Source organism: Hypanus sabinus, chromosome 17 (assembly GCF_030144855.1).
Source record: "Hypanus sabinus isolate sHypSab1 chromosome 17, sHypSab1.hap1, whole genome shotgun sequence".
Taxonomy (NCBI): Eukaryota; Metazoa; Chordata; class Chondrichthyes; order Myliobatiformes; family Dasyatidae; genus Hypanus; species Hypanus sabinus.
In genome coordinates, this window is record NC_082722.1 from 31,966,484 (window position 1) to 31,992,466 (window position 25,983).

The 25,983-nt window shown below is 39.7% G+C and overlaps 1 protein-coding gene and 1 non-coding gene across 2 annotated transcripts; both read right to left on the reverse strand.

The window, feature by feature from the left end:
- Nucleotides 1–25,983, reverse strand: galr1b (galanin receptor 1b). The gene is made up of 3 exons (XM_059992431.1): nt 25,330–25,983; nt 24,547–24,612; nt 1–4,262 (listed from the first exon to the last, which is right to left on the reverse strand). The coding sequence occupies exons 1-3, from the start codon at nt 25,981–25,983 to the stop codon at nt 3,945–3,947; spliced, it is 1,038 nt and encodes a 345-aa protein (XP_059848414.1). The 3' UTR covers nt 1–3,944.
- Nucleotides 7,791–7,954, reverse strand: LOC132407232 (U1 spliceosomal RNA). The gene has a single exon (XR_009516419.1). It is a non-coding gene; the product is annotated as a U1 spliceosomal RNA (small nuclear RNA).

The window sequence follows — 25,983 nt, forward strand, 5'->3', positions numbered from 1 at the left end:
AAAAATGCTTAATAAATAAAATGCAGCTGTATCAGGACTTAAGTACAAATAAAAATTATGTAATAAGCAATAGCTAATGTCAGCAGTTTGTTAAACATTAACCCAGTAGTGTAGCAGTTATTACAACACTTACAGTGCTAGCAATCACTGATCTGGGTTCAATTCTTCTATGAAAATGATAGCATAGGCATTGAAAACAATAAGGCATAGGTTTATGATGAAGGTTAGGAACTTAGAGGGGATTTGCAGAAGAATGTTTCACCCAGAGTTTGGATGGAATCTGGAATGCATAGCTTGAGTAGATGGTGGAAACAGGTACTCCTAAATAACCACTAGACTGAGACTAGACGGTTACTGGACAGGTACTAAAAAATGAGAATAATATAAGTAGGTACTTCAAAGTTCAAAATACATTTATTATCAAATTATGTATATTATATGCAAAATTGGGATTTGTCTCTTTACACCCAGCCACAAAACAAAGTACTTGATGACTAGCCCAGACAGGTTGGGTTGAAGTGCTTGTTTCCATGTTGTATGACTCTGTAACTCTTATGACTGAAATCTATAATCTGTTGCAGTTAGGGTTTCAGCTTTTCACTTGTGCCTGGAGGTCCTTCCTCTCTGTAGAAGTGATGGCCACCATGGAAATTCTAACTAAAGGTCATTCCTATTAGCAGTATCTGATCTGTGTCATAAACGGTAACTTTCTGCTTCCTGCACATTTAACATTTGACATCAGGCAATGGACAGCTAGCTACACAGTCGGTGCTGATAATACTGAGTGACACAAATACTGATAACACGAGTACTAAGTGACTTCAGGTCAAATATGACAGACTTAGTGGTTTATTCACTCACGAGGGGATTTTTCACAGAATGATTGAGATGTTTTTTTAGAGGCCCCAACTCTGAGCCATGAAGAAGCAAATCAAAGCGCATTGGGGGCATGCAGCCAGTTTTGACAAAACAAGGCATTCTTTTTTCAGCAGTCCCAAGTCATAGAGTTTTGCAGCCTGGAGAGAGGCCCTTTGGTCCAACTTGTTATTCCCATCCAAGCTGCCTATGTGAACTAGTCCCATTCCCTGCATTTAGTCCATCTCCCTTTAAACCTTTCCCTACCCATCTAAATAGCTCACTTCATATACCCGCCATCCTCAGTGTGGAAATAGTTGCCCTTCAGACCCCTTTCAAAGCTGTCACATCTCACATTAAAGTCATGCCCTCTAGTTTTATACCTGAATACACTGGGGAAAGAAAGCTGACCATTCATCTCCATTATGCGCCTCATGATTTTAATAATCTCTATAAGATTGTGCCTCAACCTCCTACACCGCAGGGAAAAATGTCCCAGCCTTTCTCATCTCTCCTTGTAGCTCAAGACCTCCAGTCCCAGCAAGATCCTTGTGAATATTTAATGCCCTCCTTCCAGCTTTCCCATACTCTGGAAACCAGAATTGCTCCAAGTATTGTCTCACCAATGTCTTGTATAGCTGTATCATTATATTGCCTTTTTGTACTCACTGCCTTGACTGATGAAGGCAAGCATGCCAGATGCCTTCTTCACCAGCTATGTTTTTACTTTCAGAGGTATCTATAGTATCTGTTCTTCAAAACTGTCCAGGCCCTATCATTTACCAAGTAGGTACTGCCCTGGTTAAACTCACTAAAGTATAATACCTTGCATTAACTGAGTTAAATTCCATTTGACATTTTCTGGTCCACTTTCCAAGTCGGTGCAAATCCCTTTTTAAATTAAGGTAACCGTCATTACTGTTTACAATACCACCAGTTTTGCTGTTGTCCTTGAACTTAGTAGCCATGTTCACAATATTGTCATCCAAGTATGAAATAATTGGTTCCTACTGGTGAATGAGTTTCTTCAAAAATGAGTACTGATTCCTCCACATTAAAGCTAACTTGTTTCTCATTTCCTGTGTTCTGACAGAGTCTGAAAATATAACCCCGTTTTGAAAATTTAACCCTAGTTCTTGTTCCAGCGTCTTCTGCTTTAATTTAACTCCTCTAAGTTAGCTTCGAGGACATGGCTATGACTATATTATTACACGGAGTGTTTATAATTAGGAGAGGCAAAGATAAGGATGACAATAACAGCCTTTTACCCAGCATAGCAGTTTTCAAAATTATGGGTAACATATATAGGATGAGAGGAAAACAATGTAAAAGGGACCTGAGGGGCAACCTATCTACATTGAGGTTGGTGAGTATATGAATGAGGTGCCAAAGGAAGGTACAATAGCATAATTTAAGAAGTACTTGGATGAAGGATAAGGGCAGAAGGCAGGATGTTGGGACTAATTGAGTGGGCAGAGTGGTTGGCATGGAATCATTGGGCTGAAGGCCCTATATCTGTGCTATATTGATCTATGACTCTATGCTCCTAATGAATCTTTGCCACATCTTTAGTCTAAGTGTACATAAGTCGTTGGTTTACTGTTATTATTAATATTTTAATCACAAAAGTAATTATTTATTGAGCTGACTCAACTGGAGGAGTGCCAAAATCATTCTGTTTGAACAGCAATCAACTTGAAGCAACAGACCAGATGGCAAAATTGTTGTCAGCACTTCCCATTTTTCAGAGCTGGTAGTGCATGTAGCGATATCGGATGATGCCAATGACAGGTCATTGCAATGAAGCCTGAGGCACCTTCCGCTAGGTAACTGCCCCCTGTAACTTTGGTCTACTAATAAGCATCCCCACCCCTTTCCCTCAATGAGTGACCAAACATCTGTGTCACCTCACTGTCTAATTCCTATGATCACCTACTCACAATTATTATAGGATCAAGCATCCCCTCATCACCTGTTTGACAGTCCCATCCTCAAGATAATTTGTCCAGCTTCTAACCAATGCAATTATCAGTCATAACTTCTACCTCTGCTCTCTCCCCGATCCTGTGTGACATTTCCTCCAAATCACTTGCTCTGCAATGAGGGAAATCACAAAGATACTGTACCATGCATCTTATCTTGGATCTTGTATGTGGTTGAATATCGGGGGCAAGAAAATCTTAAGGCAAATTTGGCTTATGAGCTACAAGTTCACTGTTGTTGCTCAAAGGCAAAGGTGGGAACATTCAAACAACACACACAAAATGCTGGTGGAACACAGCAGGCCAGGCAGCATCCATAAGGAGAAGCACTGTCGACGTTTCGGGCTGAGACCCTTCGTCAGGAACATTAAACATGTTAACGAATTCTAACTCAAAGACTTAATGTCAAACTGTGTCATCAGTTTTCATGTTTGACTGGAAGCTAAAATGAAATCAAACTGCACAGGGTCAAAACAGAATCCAGTTTCGAATTCTGGAAGAATTCAGATTGAGACCTGTTTTATTAAGAAAACTTGATAAGCTGAATGGCCTAATTTTGCTCCTGTGTCTTATAGTCTGAATTAAAATGTGAGAACATGGCCTTGCTGATTAGGCACCTTCAAACAACGAATGTAAAATTGTGGTGTTAAATAGGAATACCACAAAATGCCACAATGATTGGTAGAAAGCCTACTACCCTAACACAGCCATTCTGAGCATCTGAAGTCTTTCATCTGTTTAGAATTCTCTTTAGTGCCGTCTGTCTAACCTCATTGCATTTCAACTCTCTCTCAGAACTGTGAAGAACAGTCCATACCTACTTGACATATGAAGAATTTGCTCTTATTAACTGGTGGCCACCAAACAAAATATTTGACCATCATCTGTTCACGTTAGATCATTTGAGGTTGGTACAAATTTAACTATTAGGAAGCTGGTTTGCTGTCACAGCATTCTGATATCTGATCGGATATTTGTCGTCATCATCGTCAACATTTTAAGAACGTTTTGAATTCTAGATTCAATTAATGTGACTGTTTATTCCAACTAGAAGTGCATGCCTACGAGCTGTGAACTTAGCCAGCATTCAGGCTGAAGGCAATGCTTTCAAGGGTGTGCTTTTGAATTGTTTGTAGAAAAGGTATCCATGCGAATCCTTACGACTTTTTTCTCAATGGGACGTGGGAAAAGGAAATTGCACACAAAGACCTGATGGCAGGATTTCTGAAAATTTTCCGAAAGAAATGCATATATTATGGGGTTCACACAGGAATACCCATACACCATGCAGTGGGAGATAATTCTGAATGCTAACGATGCATCGGTTAGAGGGAAACTTCCAAATTGTACCCACATGGTTATGATGTGGTCAGGCAACCAAGAAAGAAGAAACACAACAACGACTAGCATGACCATCTGGGCAGTCTGCGGAGAGAGTAAAAAAGAAATAGAATTTATTTTCAAAGTTACTGCGATAAAATACATACATTGAGATCTCAATTATATTATTCAGCTGTAATTAATCCTTTGCTCTGTATCATTTCTATGTAGATTACCTCAACTGTTTTCATCATTCACATTGTACATGCTTTGATTCAGTTTTTAAAAGGAGCTTTCAGAAAGTTTTGGTTTTCTCAAAAAGTTTTCACTTTAAGAGATAAAATGTTGAAAATTACTTTATGCGCATTAATATTTGGTGGGGTCTCTCGTACTTTAAAGACATTGTTTCTACCATGCTTGCAATTTAGTTGAAGACCATCACACAAATCAGGGCTATGTTTATTGAGCTTCATTTGTGATTATGGTCTCATTAAGACACCTTAGTCATCATGGATAAGCTGGGCCATAAGATCTACTTCTGTACTGAATGACTCCAGTAGTCCAGGAGTTAGTGATTCAGATTCTTTCACTGGAGACCTGATTGCCACTCACTCCACCTTGCAGATGGGCAGGAGAACGGATACCCGCAGCACAACGGGTCCTATGGAGCTGGGTAATGGAAAATTAGCACAGTTTCCAAAACTCTGCAGGGGACAATGTGAGATATGATCCACCCTACAGGACTGAAGGGTCTTGGCCCAAAATGTCAGCCATACTCTTCCATAGGTGATGCCTGGCCTGCTGAGTTCCTCCAACATTTTGTATGTGTTGCTTGGATTTGCAGCATCTGCACTTTTACTATTGTTTGTGACTTCTTACAGAAGAAAAGTTCAACAGTTGAAAAGAGGACTTGTTATACTCTGGAACTTCTAATCTATGCCTCCATTTGGTGCTATTTAATGAGCTCAAGAGACTAATTTAAACATTGAAAAATAAGTTAAGGTTGTATCCGGTGAAACACTCCTATATCTTCATTCTGAAAGATGTCTGGTTAAATTATTTTTAATGTTTCTCGGTGGTGATACACCTAACCTGTCGGAAAAGAAAGTGAGAAAGAAAAAAAGATGATATATCATCAGATTAAAATAATTTAATGTGTGAAAGCAGATTTGGTAGTATTTACACATGCAGAGCCTTTGACATGTTCCGTGACACTGATTTGACTTGAATGCATCCTTGGGCAAATATCCACAGTGAGAAGCAATACATCATTAGATGTAAATAGGGAACTTATTAAAAGGCACAGTCTGGTTTTACTTATCACTTTTACATAGGTTGAATGAATGAAAAGAGCTAAACAGCATCGACCTGGACAAAAAGGTTTTAATCTTCAAAAGATAAAAACTGAAAAATAAATCAGAAAACAGATTTCCTTTTATGACGGGCAGGCAAGAGCCTGTGGTGAAAGGATTTTGCCTGGTTCATTAGCTAAATTCAGTAATACTTCTCTCTCCAGTTCCATGGCAAAAGAAATAATGGCTAACCTGGTTGGAGGCATTATAACTGGTACCAAACTTAATGCTCATCTATGCTGCAAAATAAAAGACTGCTGGGAGATCTCAACAGGGTGAACAGGATCTGTCGGGAGAAAGGATTTGTTGATATTTCAGGTTGAGGCCTTACATTGGCACCTGATGCAAGGTGTTCAACTGAAATGTCAACAGTTCCTTTCCCCCAACAGATGTTGCTCAATTCACTAAGTCCCTCCCAGAGTTTGCTTTTATTTGTTCCAGATTCCAGCATCTGGAGTATCTTGTATTCCTTATTTTTGCTGCCCCTTTATGGCACCATTAAGAACTTAATCAAATTATTGGAACTCAGCTTAAGGCCCTTGCTCAATACCTGTGATAGCTTGAGCTGCCCTCTATGCAGTATGTGCAGCAAATGCTACAATGACAAAACTAAAGAAATATGTGAGTCTTACAGGAAAGAAGGATAGGTAACTAAAGATTACAGTTATTTTTATGCAGCTGTGGTATTATTCTGACACACAATGATATTGACTTTTAAATAACACCAAGTCCTATATATTCCTCCTCATCTTTTATGTGGGCAAGAGCATTTGAGGGCACCAGTTTAGGACCACATTTAGAACAAAATAGTTGGTTAAACACATTCACTGCCTTAAGTATTCACTCCATCCGTTACAGTGGCTGTAATGAACACCGTCCACAGAATGCACTGGAGCAGGTCTTTTCAATAGCATTTCCAAATCTTAAGAAAAACAAGGCCACCAACTTTAAAGTCACTAATTTGGTATATCTTCATCCTTTCAGTGTTGCTGAAACAAAATCTTGGAACTTCCTGCCCAAACATCATGCAAAAACCTTCCCCGGAATGACAGTGGTCTAATAAGGTGGATCAACAGCATCTCATTGAGAGTAATTTGCTGACTTCGCAACAACTATCACATCGCATTTATATTATTGTGTTATCAGCACTATTCCAGGTTTCCATGTCTGCACCAGCCTTTCTGATTGGTTAATAAAGGTTTTCACATATAATTAATTATACTAATCCTGCCCATACACATAAAATTTGGGTTAACTTGATCTATGTCTTGGATGACAATGTCCCAGATGAGCTGGAGATCAAAATGTTGATACATCAGATCTCATGCACCACCTGGAGCGGGTGGCAGAGCCTCAAGGCTTCTAGAAGAGGAGCAGGAAGAGTGTGACAAGGCCCCTAGCAGGTTCAGAGTAGCATTGTCACTCAAATCAGCCCATCGACTCTGCGAAGAATTAAGTGCAGTTTTACCAGAATCTGTAATTATTTGCTAACTTTGAACTATATTTAATGATTATTATTGTCGGAAATTGTCAGAATTGTATTAACTGATCTTTTGTAGCATCAAGCTGCTAGTGTTGTTCACAGTTTGGGCCTTGAGGTGCCCAAGACCTACTCGCTGTGTTTATTCCCAGGATGAATGTCAGGTGTGAGAGCCCAGCTCGGTTGGTATCGCCCAATCGGTCCCCCAGCTGCAGTGCAGCTGTGTGGTGCAGCGACAAATCTGAAAAATTATGTGGTTCCTGCATTAACCTGCTTATTATAAGTATGCTAGTATAAAAAGGCACAGTATGAACAGGGTAGAAAGTTCAATGACTGATGGAGATCAGATGGAAAAGCTATTAGAACAAATTAACCATGATGAACAAAGTAGTCACAGTGCATATGCATTGTGACAGTTTAAATTGCCCAAAGGTATTTGATTAATAGCTGTTCTGGGAAAATTAGATAATCCATATGCATTTCTGAGATTAAAATAGCGAGCGATCTAATTGAGCAATTGAACACAAGAGCCTGTGGTGGGAATATGAGACATGTATGTATCAGTCTGGACTTCATGGCCAGCTGTGAAGTGCTCAAACTCACTACAGATACAGTATACAAATAAGAGCAAAGAATACGTACACAACGCTGGAAGAACTCAGCAGATCAGGCAGCATCCATGAGAAAAGAATAGCCAACGTTTCGGGCCAAGACCTGAAGCCCAGTAATAGAGATAGTGGAGGGGTTAGGGCCATAAGAGCAATTTGGCTTGGCTCTGTCTACATATTTCTTTTTTTTTTCTTGGGGAGAGCGCGAATGCAGTCCCCCACTACCAGAAATTTTGCAGTCGAGTATCCCGCATTTGGGGACATCGCAGGCATCAGCACACCCGAAGTGCAATGGGATAGCCTCGTCCTGGGAGAACCGCCTTCATGATCACGGTCTCTCCCCTGCCAGGTAAATATACATATTTCTTAAATATTTTATCTTCTATATCAATCCAATTTATTTTGAAAACTACAATTTTTGTACTTCCATCACACTTTCAGACCTTGCACTCCATATCCAGACAAGCCTTTGAATTGCTCTCTGTTGTATCTCTACTGAAAGTCTTCATTTAAAAGTGTCATTAAAACTGTGTCCTATGGTTCTCAACACTTTCACCAATGGGAAAAATTCGTTCTTGTCCACGTTGTTAGAAAAACTCCGATAATCCAGCACCACTGGGTCTTTGGGAGTGCTGGATTAGTGAAATTTCATTTTATTGGCTGTTATTTCCATCAAAGCATCAACACACTTCTATTTCACAATTTTTGCACTTTACCCATTGACATAAAGTTTCCAGCGAATGACATGAAGGGAGTGGCAATTATAGTACTCTGGAGACCAGTTCCAGCTCTGAACTGACAAGTGTTCCTTACCAGAGATAAGAGCCCAACATTGGTTTCAACCTGTGGTCCAGATCTCTTGCTCAGCCATATTTTGGCTGCATTCCCTGCTTGCACTCTGGACCCTGGCTCATACTTTGTATTAATGAGCGAGACAGACAGTGGACCATCATCATTTCCAAACCATTGGATTTCACATTATCGTAGTTTCATTATATTTTAGTTTAATGATGATTTTGAACATTTCTGTCAAATCTCTTCTCAATTTTCTCAGCTCTAAGAGAAATTCCAAATTGTTCATGTTTATCCATAATACCAGCAAAATCTCTGGTGTATTCTCTTCATAATTTTTTAATACTTCCTATTGTGTGATACTTGGTAATGGAACTAGTTTTATTGGAAATTTAGCATAATGTTCTAGTGTTGTTCATTATGCCTCAATTTCCAAAGATCAGGATCTTGACAGCTGTGCTGTCTGCCACATTCAGAGATTTCTTGTAGTGCCTTTGGAATTATATTCTTCATATTATATTGCCTATCTCCATTTAGTATTAAACTGATATTATATAATGAGATGAAAGGATTCACAAAGATGATTCCGGGAATGAAAGAGTTATCATACGAGGAGCATTTGGTGGTTCTGGGCTTGTATTCACAGGAGTTCAGAAGAATGCGGGAAGATCTCATTGAAACTTATTCATTGTTGAGGGCACAGCCTCAGAATAAAGGGACATCCATTTAGAATGAAGATAAGGTGGAATTTATTGGCCAGAAGATGATGAATCGGTGGCACTTGTTACCAGAGACAGCAGTGGAAGCCAGGACATTGTGTTTATTTAAGGCAGAGGTTGATAGGTGCTTGATTTGTCAGGGCATGAAAGGTTATGGAGAGAAGTCGGGAGAAAGGGGTTGAAAGGAAAAACAGATCAGCCATTATGAAATGGTGGAGCAGGCTTGATGGGCTGAATGGCCAAATTCTGCTCTGCTCTCTCATTGTCTTATGGTCACTACCTATCACCTCCCAGCTTCTCATATCACTGCCCACCCCATCCACTCACCTACCTTCCCCCTCACCTATCACCTGCCCCACCATCTCATTCTGACATCTGTCCTCTTCCTTTCCAGTCATGCTGAAGGTTTTCACAGGAACCATCGACTGTTTATTTCCCTCCATAGACGCTGCCTGACTTGCTGAGTTTCTCCAGAATTTTGTGTGAGTTCATTCAGATTTCCAACATCTGCAGAACCTCTTGAGCAAAGGACCATGTTTGCATTACAGTTTATCTTCTTCTTTGATGTCAATGTTTTAATTATTATCCTCTACACATGCTAGTATCATGGGCTCTTAACTTGTTAAGCAGCCTCATGTGCAGCACCTTATCAAAGGCCTTCTGAAAATCCAAGTACACAACATCAACTGAATCTCCTTTGTCTATCCTACTTGTTATTTCCTCAAAGAATTCCAACAGATTTGTCAGGCAAGATTTTCTTTTAAGGAAAGCATGCTGACTTTGGCTTCTTTTATCATGTGCCTCCATGTACCTAGAGACATCATGTTTAACAATCAACTCCAACATCTTCCCAATCACTGAGGTCAGGCTAACTGGACCATAATTTCCTTTCTTCTGCCTCCCATTCTTCTTGAAGAGCGGAGAGAAATTTGCAGATTTCCGGTCCTCTGGAACCCTGCCAGACCCTGGGACTGAAGAAGAAGTGATTGTTTAAGAGGTATAAGGTACCTCCTTACTTTTTCTCTTCTCCTCCTTGGTTCTCATGACCTGCCCATCACCTCCCTCTGGTTCCCCACCTCCTTCCTTTCATTTCATGGTCCACTGTCCTCTCCTATTAGATTCCTTATTCAGCTCTTTACCTATCACCTCTCAGCTTGTCATATCATCCCCCTTGCCCACCTACCCACTTGCGCCTCACCAGGTCTCACTGATCACCTGCCTCCTTCCCCTCCCACCCCACCACCCTCTTATTCTGGCTTCTGCCCTCTTCCTTTCCAATCCTGATGAAGGGTCACAGCCCAACACGAGTACGGTTTATACCCCTCCATAGATGTTGCCTGAATTGCTAAGTTCCTCGAGCATTTTGAGTGTGGTACTTCTCTTTCTCAGAGTTCACCTGCAGTGTACTAATCATACAGGTAAAACCATTTTGTGGTGGTCTTGCTGTTGTCTTTGTTAGGTCTATGCCTTCCTACTGATTTTGGCATCATCAGACTTCCAGAGCTTGGCAGCTATATCTGACCTTTCTGTGACCTGTTTATCAAAAAGAAATCATGCTGCGTTTAATACAGGTTCCACCCAATGTCCAGAGATCCCCTAACTTCTCCAATATGTGGGGAAGTTGTAACATAATTGCATGATATCTTGCTTTGGTCTCAAAGTGATTGCAGTAAGATTCATTCAATACTCATTAGTCAATCCGAATTCTTACCAGTTGATCTTGTGGTTAGGATTGACATTTGGGAGGGAGGATCTAAATACAATAAAACTTCATTAAAATGTTATCAGATAATGGTTAACTTTATTTGTCATATGTTCAAATAAAAAACATGTCCAAATAAATAAAGAAATAAAAAGTTTGCAAAGAATTGGCAAGACATCTAAAACTTGGACCTATTTCTATTGAGTATATTCATCAGTTGCATCACGGCCTGTTATGGAAACACCAATGCCCTTGAAAGAAAAATCCTACAAAAAGTGGTGGATACGGCCCAGTCCATCATGCAAAAAGCCCTCCCCACCATTGAGCACATCCACACGGAGTACTTCTATTGCAGAAATCAGTATCCGTCATGAAGGATCCCCACCAGTCAGGCCATGCTCTCTTCTTGTTGCTGCCATCAGGAAAAAGATACGAGAGCCTTAGGACGCACACCATCAGGTTCAGGAACAGTTATTACCCCTCAACCATCAGGCTCACAAACCAGAAGGGATAACTTCACTCGCCCTATCAACCTAGGGACTCTGTTCCAAGGACTCTCCATCTCATGTTATTGATATTTATTGCTTAAGTATTTATTATTATGATTACATTTTCCATTTCCTTTGTATTTTCAGTTTGTACATTGGTTGTTGTCCATTATGTTGAGTGTGATCTTTCATTGATTCTACTGTGTTCCTTGGATTTATTGTGTATATCGCAAGAAAATGAATCTTAGGGTTATATATAGTGACACATATGTACTTCGATAATAAATTAACTTTGCATTTTGTACTTTTGTACATTGGAACATACAGCTCAGTGCTTCAATTGTGTCAATGACCAATCAGTCCGAACATGTGGCCGCAATTGTCACCGCGCTTCTGGCATCAACATAGCAAGCCCACAACTTACTAAACCTTGCTAATCCATACGTCTTTGGGATGTGACATAAACCGGAGCACCCGTAGGAAACCCACATGGTCACGGGGAGAAGGTACCAACTCCTTATGGACAGCAGTGGGAAATGAACACCCATCATTGATCACTGGTGTTGTAACAGCTTTATGCTAACCATTCCACTACTGTGTTACCCTCTACTCTACTGTGCTGCCCTAAAATAAACAGAACCATTGCCAGACTCAATGAGATGTAAGTGCTGTTGCTGCAAAGAATACTATTCTAATTCATACTGTGTGTAGAGAGCTCCGGTTCAAAGTTGCCGCACAAGTTGATAGACTGGGGAAGGCATATGATGTATTGCCTTTCATTAATCAGGGGACTGAGTTCAAGAGCGAGGTAGTGTTGCAGATGTATACTCTGGCTGAACAACACTTGGAGTTCTGTGTTCAGTTCTGGCCACCTCGTTATAGGAAGGATGTGGAAGCTTTAGGGCATGCAGAGGAGATTTACTAGGATGCTGCCTGGTTTGGAGGCCATATCTTATGAGGGTAGGTTGAGTGAGCTGGGGCTCTTTTCCTTGGAGCAAAAGAGGGATGAGAGATGACTTGATGGAGAGTACAAGATGATAACAGGCACCTATTAAGTAGATAGCCAGAGACTTTATCCAAGGTTGGAAATAGCTAGTACAATGGACATAAATTTAAGGTGATTGGAGGAATAGGTATAGGGGGAATGTCAGATGTAGGTTTTTTAAACAGAGAGAGGAATGGCGGGTGTGGTGATAGAAGCAGATATGTTACAGTCATATAAGAATCTCCTGCAGCTATTAACCCATGTGAACTTTTACCATTAACACAATCTAATAATGAACATTGACAGCAATATTGCTATAGAATTATCAAATGAAGCAGCACTAATAAGCATTCTCATGGCATAATCAGTGGTTACTTTATTAGATATCTTCTGTATCTTCATGGTCTTCTGCTGCTGTAGTCCATCCACTTCAAGGTTCAATGTGTTGTGCCTTCAGAGAGCCTCTTCTGCACACCACTGTCGTCGTGTGTGATTATTTGAGTTTACTGTCAGCTAGAACCAGTCTGGCCATTCTCTTCTGACCTCTCTCTAAGTAACATGGTGTTTTTGCCAATAGAACTGCCATTCATTGTATGTTTTTTTTGTTTTTCACACCTTTCTCTAGAGACTGTTCTGTGTTGAAATCCCAGAGATCAGCAGATTCTGAGATACTCAAACCACCCCATCCGGCACCAACTTTCATTCCACGGTCAAAGTCACTTAGATCAGATTCCTTCCCTACTCATGTCTAGTCTGAACAACAACTGAACCTCTTGACCATTTTTGTATGCTTTTATGCATTGAGTTGCTGCCACAAGGTTGCCTGATTATATGTGTGCATTAATGAGCAGGTGTACCTAATAATGTGGCTTCTGAGTGTAACTGACTGACTTCAGAATCACTTAATTTCAATGTGGTCATCTATTTAACTTATTGTCTTTTGGATCATCACTTAAATATTTTTCATCAACTGTCTAATAGCTGTGTTATTTTGAAATTATTAGCAAAATTAATTCATAAATTAATGACAGATGAAATTTCCTATTTAAGTGAGATTGCCTTTGGAATTAGAATTTCATTCAATTATTTAAAAAATATTTATGGGATGATCTCAATTGTTCTTGAATTGGTGATGATAAGCCACATTCTCCAACCATTCTAACTCTCCCACAGAGATTTTGGTTGACATATTCCAGACTTTATATCCAGGAACACTGATATATTTCCAAGAGGGGATATACCGTATATGACAGAGGGAAACTTACTGTGCAAGTGATATATTATGCAACATTTTGGTTTTTGTACACACATACATCTACAGCTCTTTCAGAATAACGTGAGAAATAGGGAGGTTTGCCGTTGATTGATAGTCAATATCATAGAAACATAGAAACATAGAAAATCGGTGCAGGAGTAGGCCATTCGACCCTTTGAGCCTGCACCGCCATTCAATATGATCATGGCTGATCATCCAACTCAGAACCCTGTACCTGCTTTCTCTCCATACCCCCTGATCCCTTTAGCCACAAGGGCCATATCTAACTTCCTCTTAAGTATGGCCAATGAACCAGCCTCAACTGTTCCCTGTGGCAGAGAATTCCACAGATTCACCACTCTCTGTGTGAAGACGTTTTTCCTCATCTTGGTCCTAAAAGGCTTCCTCTTTATCCTTAAACTGTGACCCCCTTGTTCTGGACTTCCCCAACATCGGAAACAATCTTCCTGCATCTAGCCTGTCCAATCACTTTAGAATTTTATACGCTTCAATAAGATCCCCCCTCAATCTTCTAAATTCCAGTGAGTATAAGCCTAGACGATCCAGTCTTTCTTCATATGAAAGTCCTGCCATCCCAGGAATCAATCTGGTGAACCTTCTCTGTACTCCCTCTATGGCAAGAATGTCTTTCCTCAGATTAGGGGACCAAAACTGCACACAATATTCTAGATGCAGTCTCACCAAGGCCTTGTACAACTGCAGTAGAACCTCCCTGCTCCTGTACTCAAATCCTTTTGCTTATCAGTTAGTTCCTGGCTGACATTTCATACTACACAAGTGTCACAAAAAAAAAACCCATCCTGCCAAAGGGTTTTGGCCTGAAACGTCGACTGTACTCTTTTTTCCTAGATAATGTCTGGCCCGCTGAGTTCCTCCGGCGTTTGTGTGTGTGTTGCTCAGATTTCCAGTAGAAGATCGTCTAGCTACCTACTCTTGCCATTCAAATGCAAAACCGTCACTGAATCCTTCACCATCATCAATCTGAAGGGTCACCACTAACCAGAGAATTAGCTGAACTAGTTGCTTAAACAACAGATTAAAGATCTTTCAGATAACACCACAGACTCTTCCCATCAATTACAGGTTATACTATACTGAAATACCCTTTGCTTGCTTGGATGGAGTACCATTTAAATAATACTCAAGAAGCTTCACACTTTTAAAGACAAAGCAATTCACTCAATTGTGGCACTATTTATCACTTTAAGTGTTAGCTCCCACCTTTGGTAGGTAGTCTGCCATCATTGTCCAGGACAGTATGTGTCCGGGACAAAGAAGCAAGCAGGAAATACTATTGTGGACATGACCCACCCTGCAAGCAGCCTTTTTCAAAATTTCCCTTCTGGAAAGCGCTATAGGGCTAATAAAAAAAAACTTCATACCTTCTTAAAAGTTTCTTCCCCCACATTATCTATTACCTCAGTCACTGTAAACACTTTAAATCACTTTTTATAATGCTGTTTATATTCCAAATACAAACTGGTATTTATGTAGTAATGCGCATTTTAATCCAGATCTGTACTTTAACATCAAACTTATTTTTATATAATTCATCATTCTTTATAGTTACTGCTTGTTGTCTTTTCTTGCATGTTGCACTCATACACCACTGCAAGTATCTAAAACATGTACATTTATATGGCAAATAAAGTTGATCCTTGATGAGAGCTGCAGTGCATACCACCTGCAAAACACATTGTAATTCATTGCCAAGACTACTCTGATATTGTTTTCCAAAACTCAAACCCCATACTGGATTTGGTCATGAGTGATGGACCAACTTTAGTCAATATTCTGACAGTGAGTACAAATTTTTGCTTATAACGACCAAATTCAATTTAGTTTTTGAAAAGGAGGAATTTAAAGCAGCTACAATGATTGTAGATTTTGGTTGGGTTGATCTTACTGCGATAAAACAGAGATTGCCTGCAGTAAACTATGGGTAAAATGACTGAATAATGAGAAGGATGAACCTTTCAGCTTGAGGTAACATTCAATTGTTAATGTGTCTCTATGGTAACCCTCTAGAATAACTCTCCATAGGGATGCTAAAACTCTCCACGGGTGTGTTTGCATTGTTGAGCTTAGGACTGAAGGATGAACACCTGGTACCTTAAAACCAGAAAATCTAGGCATGTGGGGTCATATACAGAAGCTCAACTAAGAGTCAAGCTCTGATCTTAAACCATCAATGTGGTATAGGAAACCTCAATAGAGATTAAGGAATGCAAATTTAGGGAAGCAAAGCCAACAGAAATATGGAGTGGAGCATTGGATATGGTCTGATTTTAATCTTATTATCCTACTGTGACTGCTGCAGCCAAAGCGATACAGAATTACGTAGGTGCCTGGCCTTGCCTTGGATCAATCAGTAATATCAAAAGGGGCCTTTTGGTGTTATTTGGATGATACAAGACTTCTGCATTCTCTTCTCCTGGCTTGTGACTTGGAAGGAAGCTTCAGATTTGCTTCAGAGCATTGACACAACACAGGAAGTCAGCAACTCCCGTGATGAACATTTTCACATTTGGTGCAGAGGATGGGTTCCAGACTCTAGCTGCGGTATTTGGAGAGATTGTCAGATCTTGCTCTACTGCTATTGGTTACCAAAAGGAGGGTGGCCTCCAGCCAACTATGGTGCTGCTTCACCACTAGGTACATTGAAATTCAGGGTGTACATCTGACAAGAAGATTGTAGCCACTGTACAGAGCCAAACAAGACAGAACGTAAGCGTTCAAGTTGAAAGGTGTGAACAATGACCACTGTTCTGTGTGAAGATCTACAGGCAAAATGCAGTGTTCACTAAGTGGCCACAATTAATGATAATTTAAAACAACTTCATATTGACATAGGCACTCTTCAGGAAACCAGGTATTATCAGAGAGAAAACTTCTGACAAGGGGAGAAATTACATATGACTAAGAAAGATGGAATAGGAATTGCCACAAGACACAGTGTTGAGGATGATGGGGTAACATCAGAAGGTACTTGTGACACTTGGCCTTCTCCTGAGGCAAAATATTTGTTTACAATGAACTAAAGCTGCCAAATTTCAGTTTCAAACATGAGCAAAACATATCTTCTAATGTGAGAGTAGACACTGGTCATGATTCCTGGTTTTATAGTTTCTGAAAAATAAATTAATGGGGGCTGAGATTCCTTGCATTTTGCTCTTATCATGAACTTTGTAGCACCAAATTGTTCTTTTAAGATAGGTTTCGAACAAGGTGTCATGAAAACATCCTAACAGGCTGCCTGCAACAACTTGTTTATTGCATCATTAGACATATCAATCTCAAAGGTATCTTCTTTACCCACAGTTATCCAAGTGTGGACTCTGACGCCAATCCTTGGAATGTTTCAGGCTCAGACTACAACCCTACTTCCAAGGAAGGTTTACCATTCTAAGCAGAAAGGAGTTCCTAATATCAAAGATGGCATAATATTGGACCCAAAACATTCTAAGAAAGTGCTACTCTCTTGAGTGTCTGTCCTGATTTTGCACTGAATTGGGAACACCTAATAATGCCCTCCACAGCAGCTGGAAAACCACAATGCAGGACAAAAGACCGGTTTATAGTTCACTTGACTGGTGATCCTAATTATCCCATTGCAAAGTGCCCAACAATAACAATAGCTAATCCCAAAACAAAAAAAGGTTGCTGGCAAGGAGGGTAGAACAGAAACACAGTGAAACAAATGGCAAAGGCACTGTAGAATGTTACTGTCTGGAGGAACCCAAACACCAGTGGGCAAAGGCAAACATTAGAGAAATGGGTGATGACATTAATCATAATTGGACCACCTTGGAACAAGACAGCCCACCTTAAATCAGGACAGTAGATTATAAATGAGCAAGCAAAGCGACTAGATCATAGAGCAGTATTCAGAGTTATACTTCAAAATTTCTGATACACATGAGAGAAAACAGTTCCCAAGAAAAAATGGCTACATCTTCTCTTGAGTGCAGCAGATGTTATTGGGATGACATTACACTGTGTTGGCTTCCATAAAGAAGATACTGCTCTGCAGCAGATTGAGGACGTAATCTAGGATACAAATTCATGGCCTTTGAGTGGGAACTCCACAGGAAATAACATAATGTGCTCCACTTCCCAACAGAATTATGAGCAACTTCACCGTGATGATAGCTGCCTGACCTTCCACTGCAGCAAGCAGATGTTGGCATCTGCTTGGGGATTCAATGCAGTGGTAATGTTAGTCATCACATTTTGAATTATTGGGTTTGCAGGTGTACACATATAGTTGCCTACCAAGCCCATATTGGAAAAGCCAGGATTCAAACACAGTTCCGAGCCCCGCTTCATGCTCCTTGACAGTGCACAACATCTGCCAATGTACCAGGTAGTTTGTTCTGCCCACTTTTCTGCCATCTTCTGTAAACTGCCCCATCAAAATGTGGATTAGACTTTTCTACTGCGCAGTGTATGCATGGCTTCTCCTACAGCGGGGGCATCTACTTTATCCTGTCTTCCACACCTCTTATCACCACTTACTGAGTGAATTGACTGACTTCTGAATAGAAGTATCTGAGTTGGTAGTTGTGAGCTTGTGATGATTTGCTACCCTTTCAATAGTGTGTGTCATGCAATGCATTTGGTGAGATTCCTGCCATGATTAAATAATGCACGTGCAAATTTTGAGGCAAAGGTGAACATCTTGTAGCGGGCTGTGAGAGTACAGACATTAGCTACGAACCATGTTGATAGAGATTGTTGGAGTGTGAGTGATGGAGGTGTGGAATGTCGAGCAGCATCCTAGGTTAGCTAAAATGTTTGACATTCGAAGATGCATTTACCAAACCTTACCCATACTCAAGGTTAATATTTTTTTTGAAGAACAATTTCCCGATCATTTGGGACTTGACTCCTGGTGCTGCCTGTCACAGCTATCTCCTCTCTCTTCTTTCACACTGAGTTCTTGAAGGGTCATCTTGAACCCACTTCAAAGAAAAACCTTACATTTCAACAACCTAGTCAAATTTCCTGGTCACCATTACTATTACCTTTTTAAAAAAAATCTATTTATTTAAATGATCACAGATGTTGTGGTACAATACATGGCATTTGTTTAGTTTATAATATTTTCGCTTTAGTAATTCGTTTGTTAGCATTTTCTAGTTAAAGTTAAGATTGTTTAAAGTAAATTCGTTGTCTGTGATATATCGCGGCTTGCGATGACGTCACATCTGGTTTCGCCGCGTCTTGTGGGAAAATACCGGTTTGGAGAAACAGGAAGGAGGGGGCTCACATGTATAGGATCAGCGCGAGAAATGTTGTCTTTCTACGCACTAGAAGCATAGTGAAGCAACGCCGTAAGTTCATGAGATAATCGATATGTTGAATTAAAATGTTAACTCTGATTCTGTTAAAAGTAATGACGTTGATAAGGTTTATGTTTTGGTTAGTTAAAGAGTTGTGGATAGTTTGTGTTGAAGTGTATTTAAAGCAGTCAATGGCATAGGTAGATTCTGACTATATGCTGCATTTTAATGGAATGTAGTTGTTGCAGTTTACTTTTGCAAGTATTTACGATGTAAATGTGATATCAAGAAGGAAATAAATACTGTACAAATCTTGTATTGTTTTATCAACAGTTTTCACCATACGTTAATGAGGAAGAGTGAACAGTAAACGGTTAATCTTACTGCAATCCTGTTTTCATTGACTACGGTTTACCTCAGTATTTAGTTCAGCGTTCTCTTACACTTGAGCGAGAACACTATAGTAATGTTAATCCAAACCTGAGTCCAGAATCTTAACCTTCACCCTTGTACCACAGACAGTTTTTTTGTGTTATAGTGTCAGTCATTCACAAGTTAAGTGCTTACTTCTAAGGCAATAAGCAAATGGATGCAGTTAACACTGGCACCACACAGTAAACATGCAAACAAGAGGGTAGTGTGAAGTTTTATTTCCTTTATCTGAGGTATTTGTTTGGAATAATAGTGACCATCATTTCTATTCTTGTTTTAGGAGATGTTTAGCTCTCTTTAACCTTCATTTATTAGCCATTATATTTTGAAATTTGTAACAATTTTATTCTAGGTTAAGATCTGGTTTTCTGAAAGTTTCCAGTGTTATGATGACAGACCTCTTATTATTGGGTTCAATTCCTTCTTCCCCTTTTGGCAGCAGTCTCACATTTTAAGGAGAAGCGGAGAACAGTGGTCAGGAACTCCATATTTTCCACCCTCACATTTCTCACCAAACTCAACTGCGTTCCATCTGGACTGTGTGAATTTGAATGCTGCCAACATTTTAAGTATCTGCTTGATACCTATTTTTATCCAATCTCTGAATCTCCTTTACTGCTATTTGGCAACAATCTCTTCTTTACTGGTTTCCAAAATATTTTATTTTTATGTCATTAGTCACCCTCCATTTTCTTTTGACTAATTTTTATTAGTACAGGAAACCCTGTGGCATTTTGGGTTATGGAAATTCACTCTGAGAGAATTCACAAATTGCTACTCAAAAATTTGAGATACAGAATAAAATTTGCTCTTGCAAAATTTATGCAAAAATGTATATTTTTCTAGCTTGCACTTCTTGACATATACAGATGTCGCGATCCCACAATGTAGATAATTAGTAAGATGATTGATTTATAGCTTAAGATTATTTGTTAGAAACCTTATAATCTTAATTTAACTGCATTCACTAAATAACAAAGGACTGACACAAGTTGTTTTATATAAAGAAAATAATTGCTTAACATACTTTTTTAACTGTTAAATTTACAAGTGAGGGAATTTTTATTTAATTGGCGTTTCATAGCTTGTGTAGGTTAAATTTGAGAATTCTTTAATTGAGAGCTAAAGCTACTAATAATGAAGTTACATTTATTTGCCTCTTTTTGTCCTCAGGATCTCCATTAAAGATTGACAGTCAGGAAGAAATTTTGAAGTAAAAGAACCAAAAACAAATGCAAGTGAATTAACAACATAGAATCCATTTTAACAGGGTGAAGGATAAAAGTTGGCCAAGTACCTGTTCCCCTTGAATTATAGGCATCCGTTAGTCTCGAGAGGCCATGGATTTGTGCCTTGGAAAGTTGCCAGGGTGCAGGCTTGGGCAAGGTTGTATGAGAGGCCTGCAGTTGCCCATGCTGCAAGCCTCCCATCTCCACGCAATGGATGTTGTCCAAGGGCAAGGGCCAATACAGGTTAGCACTGGTGTTGTTGCAGAGCAATGTGTGGTTAAGTTCCTTGCTCAAGGACACAACACATTGCCTTAGCTGAGGCTCAAACTAGTGACCTTCAGATCACTAGACCAATACCTTAACCACTTGGCCTGTTATATCATAAGAGGTTTTGCATCCACGTGGGAGAATAGATATCCCTTTGATTTATTATCTAGAATGAGGACTTTCTAGAACTTGATCACTCATTTGGAGTTAAAATGGAATTTCTGAACTTTTCTACCCAAATGAATTGTGGTAATTTGGTCATTGATTGGATTTAAAATAGATGTAATCTGATTTTTGGAATTGAGGAGTGTGGGAATAGGGAAAGAAAATGCTTCTGAAGTAGCAGATCAGCCACGATTTTGTGAAAAGTTGCAGAAGTCTGCATGGCCTACTCGTGCTCTTTTTCCTTCTGTAATTATGTACTTTTCCTTTACTCTCATTGATTACTTCCTTATTCGCAGCTTCTCAAGGCAGATCAGCTGCAACTAACAAGCTTTCACTACCCACTCTATGCTGATGTCACCACTTTTTGTCCTAGTCAGTCTCTCTCTTGGTCTCTATTGATCACAGATATTTCCTTTATTCTCTCCTCTCCCGTTCCTTCACTGTAACTTTTCCTAACTTCAATAAAGGGTCACTAACTTGAAAAATTAGCTCTCTCCACATATGCTGTCTGTCCAACTCAGTACTTTCTCTTCGTTGCTCATTTCCTTCCTACAATTTTCTTCCAGAGATGGGTAGCTTCTGGAAAGATGTACACTGAATAAACAAAGTTGCAACCCAGAAGCTATAAGATGATTATCCCTAAAATTGTACAATCTTGAAGTAGCATTGATATTAACAATCAATATAACGTAAGGCACACACCACACAATTTGCTTTTATTTCTTTAAACTATTGCAGTACTTTTAATATCTTGAGTAATAATTGTTAACAGTTTGACTGTTTTTTGTTTTGATATATGAGACTGATATCATGAAATAAAGTTTGGCAAGATATATAGGTATCTTATGGATAGGGAAATCAAGGGATATGGGGACAAGGCAGGAACCGGGTATTGATAGTAGATGATCAGCCATGATCTCAGAATGGCGGTGCAGGCTCAAAGGGCCGAATGGTCTACTTCTGCACCTGTTGTCTATTGTCTATATTTGTTAGATTAAGATTAATGTTATAGTATGAAGCTGATGTCTTTGCTTTTTGATTTCTTTATATGGGGATATTTCAGCTTCCCAATTATGTAATAACATTCTGTACTACCACGGTGATTCTACAAACAACAACCTTTTCAATTTTGTTCCAAGTCTAGTTTCAACTTATTGCTTAACACTGATCATCTGACAAAAACGTGATTGTATTGAGCTGGCAGTTATATAGATGATTTGCTTTTGCAGGAGGCTATATTCTATACAAATAGACTGGAAGCAAAATGTTCCATGATATATTAACAAACTGCAAACATGAACTCTTCATTACAACATCATTCCTCAGACATTCTTACCCTGAGACATATTTCCAGTGTTAACTATCAGATTGTTTTACATCTGAAAGCCCAATAAAAATAAAATGAATTTCTGGATAACTGCTGGAAGGTAATGGTTTGGAAATGCAAATCTCAAAATCAATCATTTATATATTGCATTATATTGAAAAGTTGTTAAATGCAAATCAAGGTATATGAATAGAATTAATATTCGTGTCTGATATTCATCAGAAGACTAGCCCATGTTTACATTTCTGTGATGAAACACACTCTGCTTCTGTCATTTATGATAATGAGAACATAGTGAACAAAGCGAGGGTGAAAATGGTACTGGAGGAGTTTAATATGGATGCAAATCAAAAATGACACATAGGAAAGCTGTGGGTTAAATAATAAAGGAATATAAAATTAAATAGGAATTGCTCTAAACACCTAATGCATGGTAGAAATCGAGAGACAAACCAATGCTCAAAGCTAACCCATGGGCAATAACTGACTTTCCTCAGTACACAACAGCAAGACTGACAGTCTGAGTATAAGAATAAAAAATATATCCGAACTGCCAAGAATTTAATCTGATCTGCGCTTTGCGTTTGTTCCCACCACTGTCCTCTTCATGTGTGCCATGGATATAGTAATGAACAGTGGACCTACTGAGCTCCAGCTCTCTCTGCTGCAACAATGTGGTCAAGCAGAGACTGGGGGCTTTGGCAGCTGATCCTGAGCATCCTCCACCAGGATGCCCTTGTGCCCGCTTAAGGTTCTTCACTTTAAGTGTCCTTCAACTGTTTCTAAATGACAATTAGAAATACGCAAAAGCAGTTGCAATGGATAGTAAAATGGCACGTTACATACAGATAAAGTGAAATTTAATTTTAAAAATCAATAATGATAAAACAAAATACAAACCATTTACCTTTTCAACCCACTCATGTTTTGTAAGGAAGGTTGGTTTAAAGCTTTAGGGTCATATCAGTAGGAAGTAAATTCAGCTCCTTAACTTAACTGAGCTCCAGCCCTAGATTCAGTGATAAGTCAGCAATGGAATGAAGGGTTAGATGTACTATCGTCTGATCTTCAGCTCATTCCTGACTTCCACACTACAATCTGCAGATTTAATGTTCGGGAACATGCTGACCTGCTCAATGTTTCATCTGGTAGTTTCTTTTTAACTACTGCCAGTTGGATGACTCAGGATTGAACTTTACAATGATTCAGGACTTTTAAGATCGAAATGTGGGATAATTGATATTTAAGTATAGAGAGCACATTTTATGGGTGCATGTAAAATAACTAGAATCAACTAGCAGTACACTACAGTGTGGGATGAACACATTTCATAGAGCTTGCAGGACAGAAATACATCACTTGATCAGGGCAGTCTCTCCCAATGTGTATGTACTGTATCCATATGAGCCCCACAGACTTTTTCATATTTAACTTATTGGCATCCCTTTCATTCTCTCTAATATTGTTTTACAGCTTCCCCTTAAATACATTTGTGCTGTATGTCTTAACTACTTTTTCTGGTATATATTAAGTTCTATGTTCTTAGGGCACTTAGCATAAAGAAAATTCATGAATTTCATAATAGATTAAATAATAACTATCTTATTTTATAGACAAATTTGCTGTATACCCCATTTGATTTCTTGACATCTGTCCTATCAAATCCCTGGCTAATTATAAAGTCTATCATTCTTTTGTAAGAGAAACAAGTCATTATATAAATTACAATATACAGTATATGAATTCTGATTTGTTTGATAAATATAAGATTTATATATGGTTACATTATAAGGTGAAATAAAGTAAAGGGAAATAAGTATTTTGAAACCTCTGAAAGACAGTTATTAGTTTTTATGGTTTAATAATACTGAAGAGATAGCTTATCACATTCATTATCAGTGGCTTAAAATCTAATAAAAATGACAGCGGTGTGTCAACTTTTGCGTTCAGTTGCCCTCTGAAGACAATGTTCAAAACAGAAGTAGTGGGAATGACTTACAGGTACCGGATGGAATTTGATCTTGCTTTCAACAAACGATTGAAAGACGCAGTGAATCAAGAGCTGAACCTACTTTTATAAGAAACGATTCCAGCGCATCTTCGGCCACTGGTGATTTAGTTCCGTAAAGTTTATTCTGGAAATGGGGTAATTGATTCGGGGTTACAGTAATATGGGTGGAAAATGTCAGTGGAGCTGCCAAGGATAAATGGGTGAGAGTATAGAATGTGCCTGCTGGGACCGGCAAGATTTCAGAAGTCCGGGATGCGGGTCGCATTCTTACCTTTTTCTTGGATCGCTTTGATTTCTTCGACATGTTCTTCATCTTCTTATGGAGATGAAACAAGATCTGAAGGAGACACAACTGCGATGAAAGAACAACTACGCGAAACGCGCCTTTGATTTACAAGTAAAAACACAAAATGCTGGCAGAATTCGGCAGGCCAGACAGCATCTATGGGAGGAGGTAGTGACGACGTTTCGGGCAGAAACCCTTCATCAGGAGGGTTGACTATCAAAACACACCGCATTTTATATAAACTTAATTAAACTAGACGTGCTCAAGTATTATACATTGACAAAGGTTCTCCGATCTCAAACGTTCACTGATTCTCTTCTTATGGACATTCAGTAACCAGCCGAGAGTTCCCTGCATTTTGTCCTTTTGATATCTAGCACCCATAGCTTTAAAAAAAATCATAATCTTGGGTTTTGGGATTATACCATGATTTATTGGATTCCTGAACACACGCAGTAATTCCGCTGTGTGTTTCTTTCGATAAGCAAGACTTCAGAGAGTGGATTATAATTCTCTCCTCTACCGATTGTTAAATGAAACTGCTGTCTAGATTGTGAGCAAAAAAAAAAGGAAACCGGCGGAGGAAATCAGCGTTTTAAGCAATAGGGGGTCGATTAGTCAGGTGGTCCCGTTATCTTGCTTGTCCTCACCTCTCCCTCCAATCCGTTCTCAGAGTAACTCCCGCGACTCCCTACTCTATCAGCACCGGGTGCTGATGAACTTTCCACCGACTCTCGGCGTGGGTGGCTTGCTTTTTGGAGCAATTACCTTAGCGTAGCAGAAGCAGATCAGCAGCAAGGGCAGCAGGTAGCCGATGATCAGGATGCCCACGCTGTAGACCTGCTGCTGGATCTCGTTGTGCCAGATTCCCCAGCAGAAGGATTTGTTCGGGGCTTTCCAGTCCTCCGAATACAGATTCTGATGCTGAGCCACGGGCGCGGCGACCAGCAGCGAGAGCAGCCAGGTGAGAGCCACTCCCGCTGAGGCGTTCCTCCTGTTCCGGATGCGTGGCCGCCGCTTGCAGTGGACCACGACGATGTATCTGTCCACCGACATGGCCACCATGGTGAAGATGCTCACCAGCATGGTCGCCGTCTTAAAATAGTGCACCGCCTTGCAAAGGAAAGCGCCAAACACCCATTCGGGGAACGAGTAAATCATGGCTTCGAAGGGCACACAGAACACCAGGAAGGAGAGACTGGCGACGCTGAGGTTCAGGATGAAGATGTTGCTTGTACTCTCCGAACTCCTCGATTTGGTCCGTCCCAGGACGATCAGCACCAGGGTGTTCCCAACAACGCCGAGAAAGAATATCAAGCCAAAGACGATGGGCACTATAATCACCTCTACTCCGACCTGGAAGAAATGCGAGCTGGCGTTTCCCCGGGAAGCGCTGTTGTTGCTGGAGAACATGTTGTCCAT

Excerpts from the sequence above, each read along its gene's own strand:
- galr1b (XM_059992431.1), bottom strand. The coding sequence starts at position 25,983 with ATGGACAACATGTTCTCCAGCAACAACAGCGCTTCCCGGGGAAACGCC. Across the intron at positions 24,613-25,329 it reads TCTGCTTCTGCTACGCTAAG|ATCTTGTTTCATCTCCATAA; the intron begins GTAATTGCTCCA and ends TGTCTCCTTCAG. Across the intron at positions 4,263-24,546 it reads CAAAGCGATCCAAGAAAAAG|ACTGCCCAGATGGTCATGCT; the intron begins GTAAGAATGCGA and ends CTCTCTCCGCAG.